The sequence below is a fragment of the Danio aesculapii genome, chromosome 16 (assembly GCF_903798145.1).
Source record: "Danio aesculapii chromosome 16, fDanAes4.1, whole genome shotgun sequence".
Lineage (NCBI taxonomy): Eukaryota > Metazoa > Chordata > Actinopteri > Cypriniformes > Danionidae > Danio > Danio aesculapii.
This window is the reverse complement of record NC_079450.1, coordinates 12168827-12186322: the sequence shown is the minus strand read 5'-3', so window position 1 is coordinate 12186322 and position 17496 is coordinate 12168827. Positions and strand designations below refer to the sequence as shown.

General features: G+C 34.7%; 1 protein-coding gene across 1 annotated transcript in view; it reads right to left on the bottom strand.

The window, feature by feature from the left end:
* Positions 1–17496, bottom strand: part of rims2a (regulating synaptic membrane exocytosis 2a) — a 290481-nt gene that overhangs the window by 160395 nt on the left and 112590 nt on the right. Inside the window, exon 8 of the mRNA XM_056475706.1 lies at positions 2611–2804. Coding sequence (XP_056331681.1) covers positions 2611–2804 — 194 coding nt within the window. The remainder of the gene's footprint in view (positions 1–2610; positions 2805–17496) is intronic.

Genomic DNA, 17496 nt, shown 5'->3' with positions numbered 1-17496 from the left:
CAGACCTGGGCGTGTATGAGGTGCAAGTTTTCTCCACTGTGTCTATTATAGATTACCTGTGATAACCGCGTATTATACATATATAGACTGTAACCGCGGCTGTTCTTCCCGCCATCAGTGAACAACGCTTTCATTTCTAAAGCCGATAGCAGCCCTTTCTGTTGAGAAGGTGAAGATAATAACCAATCAAAGGGGTGTAAGAAAAAGCAGACGGGAGAATATTTACATTAGTTTATTTGCTATAAATGCTCATGCTGTCTTCTGTGCATGAGTTTTGTTTGATATATTCAGAAAGAGTGTTTTCTTTGAGCGGGTCAAATTAAGGGTACAGTTCATATATCTGACTGCTGTATTAAAGGACACAATTTTATTACAAGTAACCATTTAACTGTCACACCAAGAAAAAAACCAATAGAATTTTTTTTATTTATTGCATTTCTTAACTCCTAATGTCGCTAGTTAACACAATCAATACATTTTCCCCCAACACATCCCATATATTCTAAAATATCAGCCTCTACCAAATGGTTGAGATGTTGGTTTATGGTAAAAGTACCAGAATGAATAAATATACTATAAAAATATGAAAAATATGAAGTTTAAGACCAATTTAATTAAAACATAATCAAAATGAAACATTTTTGAATACTAAATCATAGCCATAAGCCATAAAATATTTCAGATTTTCATTTAACACAGTAATATACACGTTTTCTTTTTTTTACAATAAAATCAAAATCAAGTGAATTAGAACGTTCGTTTACAGCGTTTACAACCAGTAATTTGTGCTCCAAAAATGGGTTTCAATAGCGTTTTGAGTGGATTATGGACTGTTTTTGTGACACACAACTTTGAAAGGTGTGTGTTAAAGCTGTTATAATCTGTCAGATCTGTGGTTCTAGCGTGAGAGAAAAACAGTATTGTAAGTCATGTTTCTTTTCGTTCTGCTTAATGACGTGCCCCCCAAAAAGAGATTTAAAATAAACAAAACAATATGATGTCTTTTGACTGCATTCTTTAATAACTACATTACACAATACTTGTACTTTTACTTTCAGTACTTGAGTAGTAAATTTTGAAATAAACTACTTGCAATACTTAAGTACAAAAAATGTTGAATACTTTAGTACTTCCACTTAAGTATGGTGCTTAAAGAGCACTTTTACTTCTACTCAAGTCACTTTTTGATAGAGTACTTGTACTTTTACTTAAGTCTGGGTCTCTAGTACTTTATACATTTCTGTTAATAACTGTGACGCTTGGGTTTAGGGTTGGGGGAGGTGTAAACGTTAATAACTGTGACGCTTAGGTTTAGGGTTGGGGAGGTGTAGACGTTAATAACTGTGACGCTTGGATTTAGGGTTGGGGGAGGTGTAGAAGTTAATAACTGTGACGCTTTGGTTTAGGGTTGGGGGAGGTGTAGACATTAATAACTGTGACGCTTGGGGGAGGTGTAGACATTAATAACTGTGATGGTTGGGTTTAGGGTTGGGGGAGGTGTAGACATTAATAACTGTGACGCTTGGGTTTAGGGTTGGGGGAGGTGTAGATATTAATAACTGTGATGCTTGGGTTTAGGGTTGGGGGAGGTGTAGATATTAATAACTGTGATGCTTGGGTTTAGGGTTGGGGGAGGTGTAAATGTTAATAAATAAGTAGCGTTTCTAACAAAAACTGCTTGCGCCCACATCCACTATGTATTGGACCTGGCCCAATATGTCATCAAGCCATGGGCTGCAGCGAGCACACTCTCTGGAAGGTTGACAGATTGACAACACCAAACAGAAACGAGTGTGCCTGACGATCAAGTTTATGTTTGTATTATTTATATGATTATAATAAAAGACCACCTGTAATAAAATTTAATAAAAGTCCATGTGGATTTTTATAACTCTCTTTTTTATAACTCTCGCATTTCAGACCCATCTCCCGCCACCCTCCCGTTGTGTTATTTCCCCCAGGACACTCCTGTAATTTTACCCCACTCCCGCCACGGTCCTCAGCTTTTTGGTACGGTCTGTAATACCCCCAGGTCGCCAACTTTGGTATAGTATGCGATCACATCGGGCGTCACCTCCGACGACATGTTTCAAATAATTCTGCGAGTCTCCAATGAACATGGCTGCAAATAATGCAGCAATTTTTCTAGATATCCATTTACTGATTTAAATAATTTGGTCAGAGCGAGTCTCCAGTTATCGATTATTTGATTCAAATGATTCAGTGAGTCTCCAATGAACAATTCACGGATTCAAATGATCCAGTCAGAGAGAGTCTCCAGTTAGCGATTCACTAATTCAAATGATTCAGCAAGTCATCAGTTAATGATTCACTGATTTAAACGATTGATAAAAAAGTTAGTATTTTAAGGAGTGCTTCGTACACCACTGCATTCGAATTTGGAACAACATTAAGGTCGATAAATGTTCATTTTTGGCTGAACTATCCCAGTCACATCCAAAACAAAAAGAAAATTAAATCAACATCTCACCTATAATTAGCGACATCAAAACAAAGACCATGTGGAAATGGAACAAAATGAAGTAAATGAAAAACCAAACGAGATCAAAATGAACTGAAAGCAGTGCAGGCCAGAGGGGGTCCCAGTACCTTCTCACTATGGCTATGCTCCTCGTTTAGGGTTGTGCTACTGCACGTATCAACACCCGAGTCTTTAACCTGGGGCTCACACCACTCAGCATCTTCTTCCCAAGAGTGGCCCCCAAAGCGCACCATTTTCTTTTGGCCCTCAGATAAGGTGTGTGACTGCTCAAAAGTTTGTCTTTTTCCCCTTTGACTGTCCCCTACAGACATGGGATAAAAACAGAAAGAAACAAAAGACATGCAGAAGTGAAAATAAATCAAAAGAACCATGAAATGACAAAGAGAGACAGAGAGAGAGAGAAAGTGGTGGGACATTCGGCTCCGCATGTCTCACCAAAGACATGATGGAGGCATCGCTGCTGTGCCACGTTGTGTGATCCCACCAGTGGCCATCCAAATCTCCTGCGAGTGCCACACACACACATACACGCATAATCCCAATATGCACACAAACAGCAGAGAGCAAAGTAGTTCATGAGGACATATGGCAGAAATACTGTAAAGACTCTCATACTTACACTTTTTACAGTTGACAAATTGCATTGTAAAACACCATATTTGAAGAACAAATGTTTATATTTATGTAGTTTAAAGTCTGACGAAAATATGAGGCAAATAAGGGAAAAGGGAAAATCAATTCTTTCACAGTTTAGCGTAAAAATGTTCTATGTTGTGACCAAGCAGCAACATCCCGCTCTCCCTCATAAAGCTTATCGGGAAGTAACTGAAACTTCAATTCATCGAAATTCCACTGGTCCTTTTACTCTTATGTTAATAACTATACTGAATAATATAAATAAATAAAAGTATTATTATTATGGGTTAATGCGTTGGTGCAGTGGGTAGCGCTGTCGTCTCATAGCAAGAAGGTTGCTGGTTCGAGCCCCGACTGGGTCATCTGTCATTTTTGTGTGAAGTTTGCATGTTCTCCCCCCGTGTTCATGTTGGTTTCCTCCGGGATTCACTGATTCAAATAATTCAGTCAGAGCGAGCAAGCAGGAATGGTGCGAGAGGTGCGCAGGAATGTTTTTTTTTGTGTGTATGCGTCAGTTTGCTTTTGATTTAACTACATTGCTGTCACAAGCGTTAATTCGGTTGTGCTTAAAGAATAACATCTTTATTGTGGGATTACCACTCTTAATTAATAAGACGATAATAGCCATATCACCCTTTAGCTTAAGACTCACTGAAGCTAAGCAGGGCAGAGCCTGGTCAGTACCTAGATGGGAGACCACATGGGAAAAACTAGGTTGCTGTTGGAAGTAATGTTAGTGAGGCCAGCAGGGGCGCTCAATCTGTGGTTGTGTGAGTCTTAATAGTAAAGTGAAGGGGACTCTATACTGTCAGTGAGCGCTGTCTTTCAGATGAGACGTTAAACTGAGGTCCTGTCACTCTGTGGTCATTACAAATCCCATGGTACTTCTCGTAAAAAAGTAGGGGTGTAACCCTGGTGTCCTAGCCAAATTCCCTCCATCGACCCTTACCCATCATGGCCTCCAAATCATCCCGATCCGTCAAATTGGCTCTATCAAAGTCTCTCCACTCCATCTATAGCTAGTGTTTGGTAAGCTCACTTGCGCTATTGTCCTGTGGCTGCCGTTACATCATCCAAGTGGATGTGAGTGCTTCACAATCATGAAAGACCCCCCCTTTCATGATTGTGAAGCACTTTGGATGTATATCCATACACGATAAATGCACTATATCGATACACATTACTTACTAAAAGCTTTCCGGGGCACAGGCGAGTATTACTGAGGCTCATGTACCAGTAAAAGGGGTCTAGCGACACCCCTGCCTTTAAATATTAAAGTTTTCTGTGGAATTGATGATTAAAAATTTGTATATAGTGTCACACCAGAGGACCATTTTGACAAAGTGACAAAACGTATCAAGATCTTCTGTTTACAGAAATATATAGATGAAAAAAAAGCCAATTAATAAAATAGCCACTTACAGTATAAAATTAGACCTGAGGTTTTCATAAATAATTTGATCATTTTCTTTTTAACTTAAAAGAGCTGTAATTTATTGAACTATGCTTGAGAAGGTCACACCATAGGACAGTTTTGAGATGTGGCCTCAAAAAGTAAAACAAAATCCTAACAAAGAGATCCATACAAGACAAAGCAATTATTAAGCATTTACTGCATTTAAAATGATGACAATACTAATTATATGAATTTTTGTCATGTGTGACAGTGAAAATGTAACATGTCAACAACCCATAGATTGGTAGTTGAGCTCATTATTGTATTCACGCAACCGAACCGAAGTAAAATAAAAAGCAGTTCCTGGTAATTGAAACAAAACTACAGAAAAGGTCAAACTTGGCTCGGAGAAACTTGGCTGAAGTCGCTATCTTCTAAGTCAGACTAATAAGATCTGAAAAGATCTTGGGACTGGGAGTTAATACACTTAACTTAGAGGGAAAAAAACAATGTCAGAGAAGCCAGACTTGGCTTCAGTTTTAAATGCAGTCGGTGCACCCTCTCTTCCCTCTTACGGTAATATGTTGAAATATTACATAAGATTATGTGCAAAAAAAAACCCAGAAAAGGTGAATATAAAATATAACTTAAATGTTAATATATATATATTAATCCTACATCACATATTAACACTGCATATGCTATTCAATCTGCTAGATGTGTCTTAAACATCACAGCGGATACCTTGATGTCAAAACAACATCAAAAAACATATCAAAAATGCTAATTGATTTAATGTCAAAGTCTTGACGTCTATTTGACATCCACATATTAATGGATTTTGTAGAACTGCAATTTATGTAAATTACATTGCTGCCAAAAAAAAAAAAAATTTAGATGCATTTTTAGATACAAAATGCATTTTAAGATGCATTTTTAGATACAAACGGAATGTAAATTGGTAATTTGGATAAATCTTACTTGAAATAGCACTTTAAACTGGAAAAAGCACTCAAACAGCAATACAGACAGCTATACAAATAGATCTACCATTGTGTGTGTACACACATTTAGTTAAAGTCAAAACTATTTAAATTATTAGCCCTTTTATGAAATTTAACATTTTTAAAAAATATTCCCCAAGTGCGGTTTAATTGAGAAATGATTTTTTCCCCCAACACATTTTTAAACATAATAGTAATATATTTAGAACGAAATTCTAATAACATATTTTGTCTTTCCATGATGACAGTACATAATATATTGCTACTTATTTTGCACGATAATAGTATTTATCATAAATATAATTGAAAGGCTTAACTAGGTTAATTAGTTTAACTAGGCAATATCAGATAATTAGGCTAGTCATTGGAAAGAGTATTAATAAATCATACTTAAGTAGAAGTACCATTACTTTCCTAAAAATGTAGTGCAAGTACAGTTAAAGCATCTGTTGCGAATATTACTCAAAGTAAAAAGTAGCCCTTTCAAAAGTACTCAAGAGTAGTGACTAGTACGCTGTAAAAAGCTGATGCATTTACATGTAATTTGTGGATGTGTGTAAACGTAACATTCTGTAGTGGATTTAGTTATTGTCCAGCAGGCACACAATGTAATAAGACGTTAATATTAGGTAGATTTGGGTTGTGACCAAAATTCAATGTCCAGCCAGCGTCTAATGACAGCATTATTTTGATGTCCAATAACAACGGCAAATGATGTTGATTTTAGGTTGTGTTAGAAACTGACCAAAATCCAACATATGATAGATGTCATAGTGGTAACGTCCACATAAAGTCAATCTGTAACATCATTAGATGTTGATATTTGGTGGATTTTAGGTTGGATGTTGATGTCAACCTGACGTTGGGTTCTGATGTCAACCCAATTTTCATTTTTAAACAAAATGCAAGGTCCCCATGACGTTGGGGTACACATTGGGGACGTTGGACACTTTCAACGCTTCAAAATGGTTTGCTGCAATTATAAAGCGCACATGTCTTGAGGTAGTTCCTTATGATTGCTAGTCACCTTCTATGTGCGATTTGATTGGACAGAAATTACAGGACTGATTTTCCAAATCCCCATAAACAGGAATAAATAAAGTAGTGGCTGCAGGTTGAAGGAAAGTAGTGGAGTAAAAGTAACGATACAGCACTAAAAATATACTAAAGGGAAAGTAAAAGTACACATTTTTAAAACTACTTAGTAAATTACAAGTTGAGAAAAACTACTCGATTACAGTAATTTGAGTATTTGTAATTTGTTACTTTACACCACTGGTCATTAGACAACAATTATTTGTTCTGTATCCAACTGAATGGGGGCCAATAACATTGACCTTAAAAATTATTTTTAAAATAATTAATAAAAACTAATTTAAAAATATTAATAAATAATAAAAATATTAAAAACTAATTTAATAAATATTAATAATATTAAAAAATAATTTAAATCATACTTTTATTCCAGCCAAACTCAAATAAATAATAGAAAAATGAATGAATCACTGTTTAAAATGTCTTGCTTTGTTAAACATCACTTGGGAAACATTTGAAAAAGATTACAAATTTCACAGGAGGTCAACAGTATCTGCAGTTGAAGCCAGAATTATCAGCCCCCCTGTTTATTTTTTTCCCCAATTTCTGTTTAACGGAGAGATTTTTTCAACACATTATCTTTCCTATGATAAGACACTTCTATACAGCTTAAAGTGACATTTAAAGGCTTAACTAGTTTAGTGAGGTTAATCAGGCAGGTTAGGGTAATTAGGGAAGTTATTGTATAATGATGGTTTGTTCTGTAGATTTTTGGAAAAAAAAATTAGCTTAAAGGGGCTAATAATTTTGACCCTAAAATGGTTTTTAAAATATTTTAAACTGCTTTTATTCAAGCCAAAATAAAACAAATAAGACTTTCTCCAGAAGAAAAAATATTATCAGATATACTGTGAAAATTTCCTTGCTCTGTTAAACATAATTTGTGAAGTATTTAAAAGAGAAAAAAAAAATCAAAGGGGGCTAATAATTTTGACTTCAACTGTATATTAGACCTTATTGTTAGACCTTATTATACGATATTGGAAAAATCTAACATTGCGATATTTGTTTTACCGCGATATTTAATGTGATGTGTACAATTTCACCAGATTATTTAAATAACTATTTGGAAAGACTTCATTAATTTAGATCGACTGGGATGATCAAATCTTTTTCTATGTGGTGCATCTGCATAAAATATAATAGTTTACATGCAAAAATAAATAAATAAACAGTGCTTTAGGATTTTCAGGAAAGTCTAACAGTTTTCAAATACAGAAATTGAACAATAAAATAACATGGTATTCATTGCATAATATATTAAATGATATCTTTAGCTTTTAATCTTTAATAAATAATAACTGCATTGTGACTATTGGAGCTATACACATTGAAATATTGATGCCTCCAACGATATATTGTTCAGCCCTAGTATATATGTTCATATTTAGGGTAAATTTTGGAAGTTACATAATTTTTACAACGACAAAAGAGACCCAATTAACCTGTGATGAACAGTAAGAGTGTCTACAATAATTTTTCAGTGGCCTTCTCTCTCTCTGACACCCAGTGACTTCCCCGTGCTCTTCTGCTGTGTTTTTTCTCTCTGTCTCTGCTAGTGAAAGTGTGTGTGTTGTGGGATCTGTTCAGGGCAGAAGGCGGAAGTGCTGATTCAGGCCTGAGCGCAGCTCCCCGGCCGCCGGCGCACTGCTCTCCATCACTCTGACAACTCAATAAAAACCCAGTGTAAACTATTAATTGGATCATTAATTATTGATGCTGTTTTTACTACGAGCGAAGGGGACAGGAGAACAGCGAGAGAGACGGACCGAAAAGAGCGACATGGCGTGCGATCATAAAATGAGCATTGATATTTGATTTCGATCAAGGCAACTTTGCCTCAAACTGAAAACGTGGTCTGATTGGTTCCCATTGGCATGACAAGAAGATAATGTCTATTTGCATATGCTGTATAAGTGTGCTTGGTTCACCAAAGGAAGTCAACACTTTTACTCAATCCAAAAACAAAGGAGAACTCCACTTTAATAATAATATTATTATTATTATTATTATTATTATTATTTGAAATAAGGCTCATTTTTCAACTCCCCTAGAAATAAACAGTTCAGTTTTACTATTTTTTAATCCCTGCAGCTATTCTCTGCGTCTGACGGAAACACGTTTAGCTTAGCTTAGCATAAATCATTGAATCTGATTAGACCATAAGCATCTTGCTCAAAAATATCAAAAAAAGAGTGTAAATAATTTTCCTGAATTTTCACAATCCTGTAGGTTTTTTGTTGTTGTTTTTTTGTTTTTTGTTTTTACGAGATGCTAATGGTCTAATCTGATTCAATTATTTATGCTAAGCTAAGATAAAAGTACCTTGACCGATAATGATTGTTATTTTTAAATCCATTCAGCTGATCTCTGCATATGGCGGGAACACTTTTAGCTTAGCTTAGCATAAATCATTGAATCAGATTAGACCATTAGCATCTTGCTCAAAAATGCCAAAAGTGTGTAGATAATTTTCCTAAAACTTGGCTCTACGGTAGATTTTTGTTGGTTTGTTTGTTTGTTTGTTTGTTTGTTTGTTTGTTTGTTTGTTTGTTTGTTTGTTTTTTGAAGTGAGATGCTAATGGTCTAATCTGATTCAATTATTTATGCTAAGCAGAGCTAAAAGTTCCTTCATTAATAATGATTGTTATTTTTAAATCCATTCAGCTGATCTCACATATGGGGGAGCACTTTTAGCTTAGCATAAATCATTGAATCAGATTAGCCCATTAGCATAAAGCTCAAAAATATATTTAAAAAAAGTGTAGATCATTTTCCTTAAACTGGACTCCCCTGTAGTTTTTTTTGTTTGTTTTTTTACACGAGATGCTAATAGTCTAATCTGATTCAGTTATTTATGCTAAGCTAAGCTAAATATATCTTGATTACAAAGGATTGTTATTTTTTAAATTAATTGTTAAGTATTATATTTTATTTACTATTAAAATTTCAATATTAGTAATAACTGATGAATGTAAATGTATTAAAAATAATGCAATAATTGATATAAACATCTTTGACGTCTTTTGCTTTGTCAGACATATACTCAAAATAACATTACACATTTCTAGATGGGATTATTATTATTATTATTATTATTATTATTATTATTATTATCATCATCATTATTATTATTATTATTATTATTATTATTAAATTAATCAAATTAATGTAATAATGTACAGTAATTTTTATTATAAGAAAATAAGAAAAATGTTAATTAATAACTACTTCTGTTGGAAAATTTCGTCAACTTTTCCACATGCGATACACATTTCTACATGCAACTATTATTATTATTATTATTATTATTATTATTATTATTATTATTATTATTATTAAATTAATAAAAATTTAACTGATAATGTACAATTGTTTTGATTAAAACAAAATAAGAAAACTGTTCATTAATAAACATTTTCTGTTGGAAAATTAGGTAAACTTTTCCTGCTTAAATACTCCTGATTGAGTTATAATACTTGTAAGTTATTATTCACAAATACAGTACAAGTACAATCAGTTATTATTGCAGTTTCTACAAATCCTCAACCTGATCCCTACATCTGGTACACCTATTAAGTTTAAAACAGACAAGTAGATCTTACACAAACAAAAAGCAAAGTACAAGATCCAAGATAATAAAAGTAGTGCAAATAGTGCAAGAACCAATCCCAGCCTTCAGTCCTTTTTATTGAGCTCTGTGAATGTAAATAATTATGGTTGATCTATTGATGTTTTTAGTGATATAGTCCTATGTTTATAGCAGATGAGTCTTTAATTACAACTTAGACCTACACTAAGAGTCTGCTAAGAACACTATGGTGAAACATGAATGTAAAAACCAAGCATTTCAAAAGCTCTTCTGACTGCACATCTTCTGATCGATAGACAGGAGAACAAAACACTAAATCAGCGCACGCCAACACTTTTAACAAAGCCTTTGTGTATTTCCACAGGGATGCGGGACGTTTCTGCTGACAGTTTGACAAAATGGATCAGATTCATGAAGCTGAATGTAATTAAATCTGTTTAAGCCCCGCCCAAAATGTTATCCTCATTACAATACTTGTCTATTATATAAATCCCACTAGCTTTTTTTTAGCTGGTCTGAAAGCAGGTCTGAATGACAATCAGAAAAGCTGATCTAAAAACAAGAGCTTTTACCTCATTACGTCTGATCTGCAGACAGTCAGACTGCAAAACTAGAAGAACTAATTATAATAATAATACTAATAAAAATAATAATGATAATAATATAAAGTTTATTAGTGTTTAAATTATTGTTTAAAAGTGTGTGTTCTTTTTTCAGTTTTAAAATGCATCCCTTCCCAGTTACAGTATACACAAGTGTTAAGAGATGGAAAGTAACGAAGTACTTAAGTAGATTTTTCTGGTATTAGTACTTTACTCCACTATTTATTTTTTTTTGACAACTTTCTACTTTTACTTCTTACATTTTTACACAAATATCTGTACTTTCTACTTCTTCTTTTTTTTAAAAATCAGGCTTGTTACTTTCGATTTCATGTGTTTTGTGGTGCGATCTGTATTATTTCTGGTCAATGCACAATTTGAGTGCCTTTTTGATGCAGTCACTGTGCGCCTGCATGCTGCAGTGTGCGACTTTTTCAATCAAGCACCGTACATAGGCTACTTAGACTATTACTATAAGAAAGGCAAGGATATTACTATAAGAAAGGCAAGGATTACTATGCAGATGAGACAGAGGAAGACAGTGAATTTAGCATGACTAATGCTGTCCTGTTTACATGATAATAAAACACATTTTGCTCCATTAGATCACAGGTAAACAAGAAAGACATTCCAGTTCAAAAATATGCCATTTAAATGCTTAAGGTAAATAGTATTTTGTTCACTTCCGATTATACTGCATGGGATTTCTCTGGTCTTTCAGTCTAACACTACGAAAAAAAAGTGCCTTTTTGTAAAGATTTGTACATTTAGTTCTAAAACAATCATATACTTTATAAAAACATTATGTATTGAGATTTATTTCTGATGAGTTCATATTTCCTAATAGAGAATTTATGCTGATTAACAGTTTTTTAAATAGATTTTTTATTGATGCTTTTTACACATTTTAATCTTCAATAAAACTTTTTAATAAATGTTTTACAACAACAAAAGTAACTATACTGGGCATTTTAAGAATAAAAATATCCTGAAAAAGATCCTGAATTTATCACATGAAAAAAGATCATGCAGATCATATTTTGTAGGCTGTAGTTACGCGTGTATGTTGCTTTTAGCATAGAGTAAATGTATTAACAGAATTAATGTTTATCCATTAAATAAAATATGCACAATACCCTGATAATGGGTTATGTATGAGAGCTGCTAAAGCAAAAAAATGTAAATAAAAAAGTTTGCAACAGAAAATATATTTTCAATTTATTCAATAAAAACTTTCAATTATAAAATTTTAAAAAATTCAACATATTTTGGACAAAATTCAGTGTAAAATGTAAGGCACTATTTATTAAGATATACAGGCCTACAGAATTATTCTTGAGTGTATGAACATGAATGGCAGCTGTTGTTTTTGATCCAACAGTCGCAAAACTACATGCTGAACACTGTGAGTTTGCATCAGGACTTTTTGAATATGATGCCACAAGCTTGGGAATTTTTGCCCATTTATCTCTGCAGTACTTCTCAATCTCTATCAGGTTGGATGAGAGGTGATGGTGTACAGCCATTTCAGATCTCTCCAGAGATGTTCAATAGGATTTAGGTCTGGGCTCTGTCTGGGCCACCCAGAGACATTCACGGAGTTGTTGTGAAGCCACTCCATTGATATTTTGGCGGTGTGCTTTGGGTCATTGTCCTGCTGGAAGATGAACCGTCGCCACAGTCTGAGGTCAAGAGCACTCTGAAGCAGGTTTTCATTCAGGATGTCTCTATACATTGCAGCATTCATCTTTCCCTCTATCCTGACTAGTCTTCCAGTTCCTGCTGCTGAAAAACATCCCCACAGCATGATGCTGCTGCCACCACCATGCTTAAAAGTAGGGATGGTTTTAGCCTGGTGATGAGCGGTGCCTGGTTTTCTCCAAACGTAACGCCTGGCATTCACTCCAAAGAGTTCGATTTTAGTCTCATCAGACCAGAGAATTTTGTTTCTTATGGTCTGAGAGTCCTTCAGATGCCTTTTGGCAAATTCCAGGCGGGGAGTGGCTTCCGTCTGGCCACTCTATCATACAGGCCTGATTGGTGGATTGCTGCACAGATGGTTGTCCTTCTGTAAGGTTTTCCTCTTTCCACAGAAGAATGCTTAGCTCAGACAGAGTGACCATCAGGTTATTGATCCCCTCCCTGACTAAGGCCCTTCTCCCCTGATCACTCAGCTTTGATGGCTGGCCAGCTCAAGGAATAGTCCTGGTGGTTCCAAACATCTTTGACTTACGAATGATGGAGGCCACTGTGCTCATCGGAACTTTAAGAGCAGCAGAAATTTTTTCTGTAACCTTCCCCATGCTTGTGCCTCAAGACAATCCTGTCTCGGAAGTCTACAGACAATTCCTTTGTCCTCATGCTTGTTTCTTTTTTTTTTTGGGGGGGGGGGGGGTCAACTTTATGGTTTTATGTTCAATTCACTTAAATTTGTAAAAGTGATTAAGTTAACTTAATCGATCTGTGTTGGGACAATATGAAGGAATTGTGTGGAACCCAGCATTTTTTACAGTGTGTATGCTTTTAAACCAAGTGAATGTAATACTGTAATCCAGTCAGTTTGTGATCATGCAGAAACGCTGCTATCTCTGCGCAGTATCTTGGCTCTCATGCGCGATAAAGCTGACGGGAAAAGCAGTCTTATCTCCTCTCCTCTCTAAAACCCAGCTGACCTTCAGAGAGAGCGTTACACTCCGCTCCTCTGCTCATAAGTGTGGCTGTGAAACCTGGAAAAGCGGAACATCAATAATGTAGACCTGTGTGCTGGGTTTTGTCCTCGGGATGCTTATATAAGTGGCTCTGGCTGAGCAGTTTTCAGTCTTCTGGACCAGTCACATAGAAACCTTACCATTTGTTGTCTACACTAACTGACAAAAGTCTTGTCGCCTACCCAAGTTTTAGGAACAACAAATAATAACTGGACTTCTAGTTGATCATTTGGTATCAGAAGTGGCTAAAAGGCAAAGGCCTCTAGATTACACTTATTTCACCAAAATAAAATATGATCATACCTTGATTTTAAATAATTTAATTAGGACAGTAAAGTCTAACTTTGCTTAGACAAAAGTCTTGTCACTTAACAGAAATAATGTCCAGTATAGAATATAAAGTCATGGTGCAGTGGAAAAAGAATTAATATTGTGTATGAGCTTGGAGGACTGCATCCATCTCTGCAATGACTCAAATAACTTATTAATAAAGTCATCTGGAATGGCAAAGAAAGTGTTCTTGCAGGACTTCCAGAGTTCATCGAGATTATTTGGATTCATCTTTAATGCCTCCTCCATCTTACCCCAGACTTCTCAATAATGTTCATGTCTGGTGACTGGGCTGGCCAATCCTTGAGCACACCTTGACCTTCTTTGCTTTCAGGAACTTTGATGTGGAGGCTGAAGTATGAAAAGGTGCGCAATCCTGCTGAAGAATTTGCCCTCTCCTGTGTTTTGTAATGTAATTGGCAGCACAAATGTCTTGATACTGTTGATGTTGCCATCCACTCTGCAGATCTCTCGCACACCCCCATACTGAATGTAAACCCAAACCATGATTTTTCCTTCACCAAACTTGACTGATTTCTGTTAGAGTCTTGGGTCAATGCGGGTTCCAATACAGTAGGTTCTCTGCAGTATTAGTGATGATTGGGAGGCAGCTCAACAGATGATTCATCAGAAAAATCTACCTTCTGCCACTTTTCCAAATGATTAACTAGAAGTCAAGTAATTATTTTTTGCACTTACAACTGGGATCAACAAGAATTTTGTCAGGGAGTGTACACAATACATAAAGTGCATGTGAAACTTATTTTGATACGCTATACACTGACTGGCTAAAAGAAAGTCACTGTTGGGATTAAAGCAGACAAACAGTTTAGGGGGTAATCGTTGGTCACAGTTGGTGGAAATAAAGTATATGTTCCAAGTCTGAACATGATCATTTTTTGCATTGTCATCAAGGAATATGGAAAAAAAAGTTTAGATATTTGTCCTATTTAAAGCTTGACTCTGCTTGTAGTTAATCTTTTTTTTGAGTGAGATGCTAATGGTCTAATCTGATTCAATGATTTATGCTAAACTAAGCTAAAAGTGCTCCCGCCAGAAACTCAACTGTTTTAATAATAACAATAATATGACTATTCTGATATGGTCGCTTCTAAAATATAATCAACATCCACTACATCTGATAAGGTTAAAGGTCCCCTGTAGAGATGCAACGATTAACCGGATTCATTATTAACCACGCTTTAATTCGTCACAGTCAATTAATCGTAAAGGCTTCATAACACCGCGTTTCTGCACAGAACAAAACAGATGCAACTAAACAAAGTTATGCCAACTGTGGGCTAGTTTAAAGTTCCGAGCTTGTACACTGAGGCGAATACCCATGTACACTGGATTAAAGGCTGATTTTAACTATGGCTGATGCTATTAACTAAGGGCCGCTCACATATCCCGTCTTTTGAGTGCGCAAGTTTGCTGTTTCCAATGTAGGCACGTGGCTTGCACGCACAAATTAGCAGCAACGCGAACGCGGTGTGAGAGAGGTGCGACGTGCCCACGTTTCCAGGCACACCTAGTTGAAAGAATTCCGCGAGCACACCGTGAGTCACATGACAAGAACTGACCAGTCAGCTTCATACATTGTATTAAAAATACACATTTTTACTCCTAAGAGAAAAAAGAAATACAAAAGGAAAATACCAAACAATTTTGTAATATAGTCAAAAGTGCCTTTCAGACAGATTTTCAGGAGCCTTTGACTACATTTCGTCACCTTGGAATAAGGTTCTCTCTGCATTCTAAATGATTTTGAGATATTGAGCTTTAAATTTTTTGCATTCCTTAGAGCAAACAATATGTGTGTAAACGTTCTCTTTCACACATCAACATGACAAAGACCCTAAATGTACTCTAAATTTAAATTATCAAAGTTCTCTTACATTTGCAAATTAGAGTAAAAATACCACGGTAAATTCAGATAAAACCTTCTGATTCTGAAAAGTCATTTTCCACTAGGAATTATAAGGTTCTATCTGGCAGATCATTCATTGAAGCATTACTTTTCAAGAATACAATCAATAAATATATTACTTGTATTTGGTGTAGTAACAATATGTTGATGATTGAGAAAGTAAAATTTTTGCTTTCTATAACAATTATTTAATGTTATAGGATGAATATTTTTTTCTTGTTAAAATAAAGCGTACAAGGCTGTGCTAAATATTTTGTCCAGTGCAAATGTTATTTGATCTAATTGATATGTTATTATTTATTAAATGTTATGCTTTATATAAATTATTGAATTATATGCCCTATGAATTAAATTAAGTATTTGCCCTTCAAGGCTTAATATCACATTTAAAGACTTTAAAAGAAAATAGACAATGAGCAAATGAGTTTAATAAACGCTAAAAACTGTTTCACTTACCATATACACACAAATAAAAATATTTTACATTTAATATAGAATTTTTTTTTCAACAATAAAAATTTTAACATTTCATCTCAATGGGAAAAAATGTTTCTAATTTATCACATTTACACACATCTCAATTTTGTGTGGTGCAGCATTATTTAGCCGACTCTGATTTTGTCTTTCTGGTCTTTTAATGGAGCAGTCTGGAAAAATGACAAAGAAAGCCGATCCTGATTGGTCCTCGTGCGGGGATTAAAAATGCTAATTGGCTCACAGAAAGAACCTTACAGAGCCAAGCTAGAGTTCAACTTTGTAGATAAACAGTTTTTGTTTTTTAAATAAAATTGAAAATGCAAACAACTTATACAAAAACACCCCATAATGTAAATAAGCTGTCATATAAAATAGACGATTTGTCCTTTAAAAAGGGAAATATTTAGCTAATGTGTGGCTTAGATTTACATTAGAAAAAAAAATGTACAAAAGCACGCACATCACTTTTATCTGGGTGCTCAGCCAAAACGCAAAAAGTGCACATGATATATTTAAAAGGCGGCAACACCAAAGCTCCACAAATGCTAATTTATGAAATTAATAGGCTGAGACAAAGCGTTTAGAGCACACGGCTCTTCATCAGACAGTGTTCATCACAGTAAGGTACTCCTTTTTGTAAACATCCGGATCACATGATCTCACAACTATACTATCTCACAACAAGAAAAAACTAAAAGGAACAAAAAAGAAAAAATTATACATTTATAAATTATACAACTTAGATATTCAAAGCGAAAATACAAAAACAAACCATAATATTAATACAACAAAATAATACAACAAAATATAGCCAAAAAAAATTTATCCAAACACCTAAATAAATATTAAAGAATTAATAAAGCATTATTTAAGAAAAGGACGGATGTTAAACTCCTCATTTAAACATTTGGTGATTGAAACCTTTTTGAAGATTGGAGTGGAAACAGAATGTCTCAAAACTGAGAAATGTGCACACCAGGACTTCTAGGATCATCATGTCAAATAGCACATCGATGGAACTTTGGTGTTGCCGCCTTTTGAATATACAAATTTACATTAGACAAATATATATATTTTTTAATTATTGTTATGTTTATTTATTTATTCATTCATTCATTGCCCTGTCATTTATTTTCAGTGTAAACTTATTACTTATTATGTACTGAACTGAACTTAAACACTACAAACTGAACTACACTGTTCCTATTTACTGTGACCTTTTA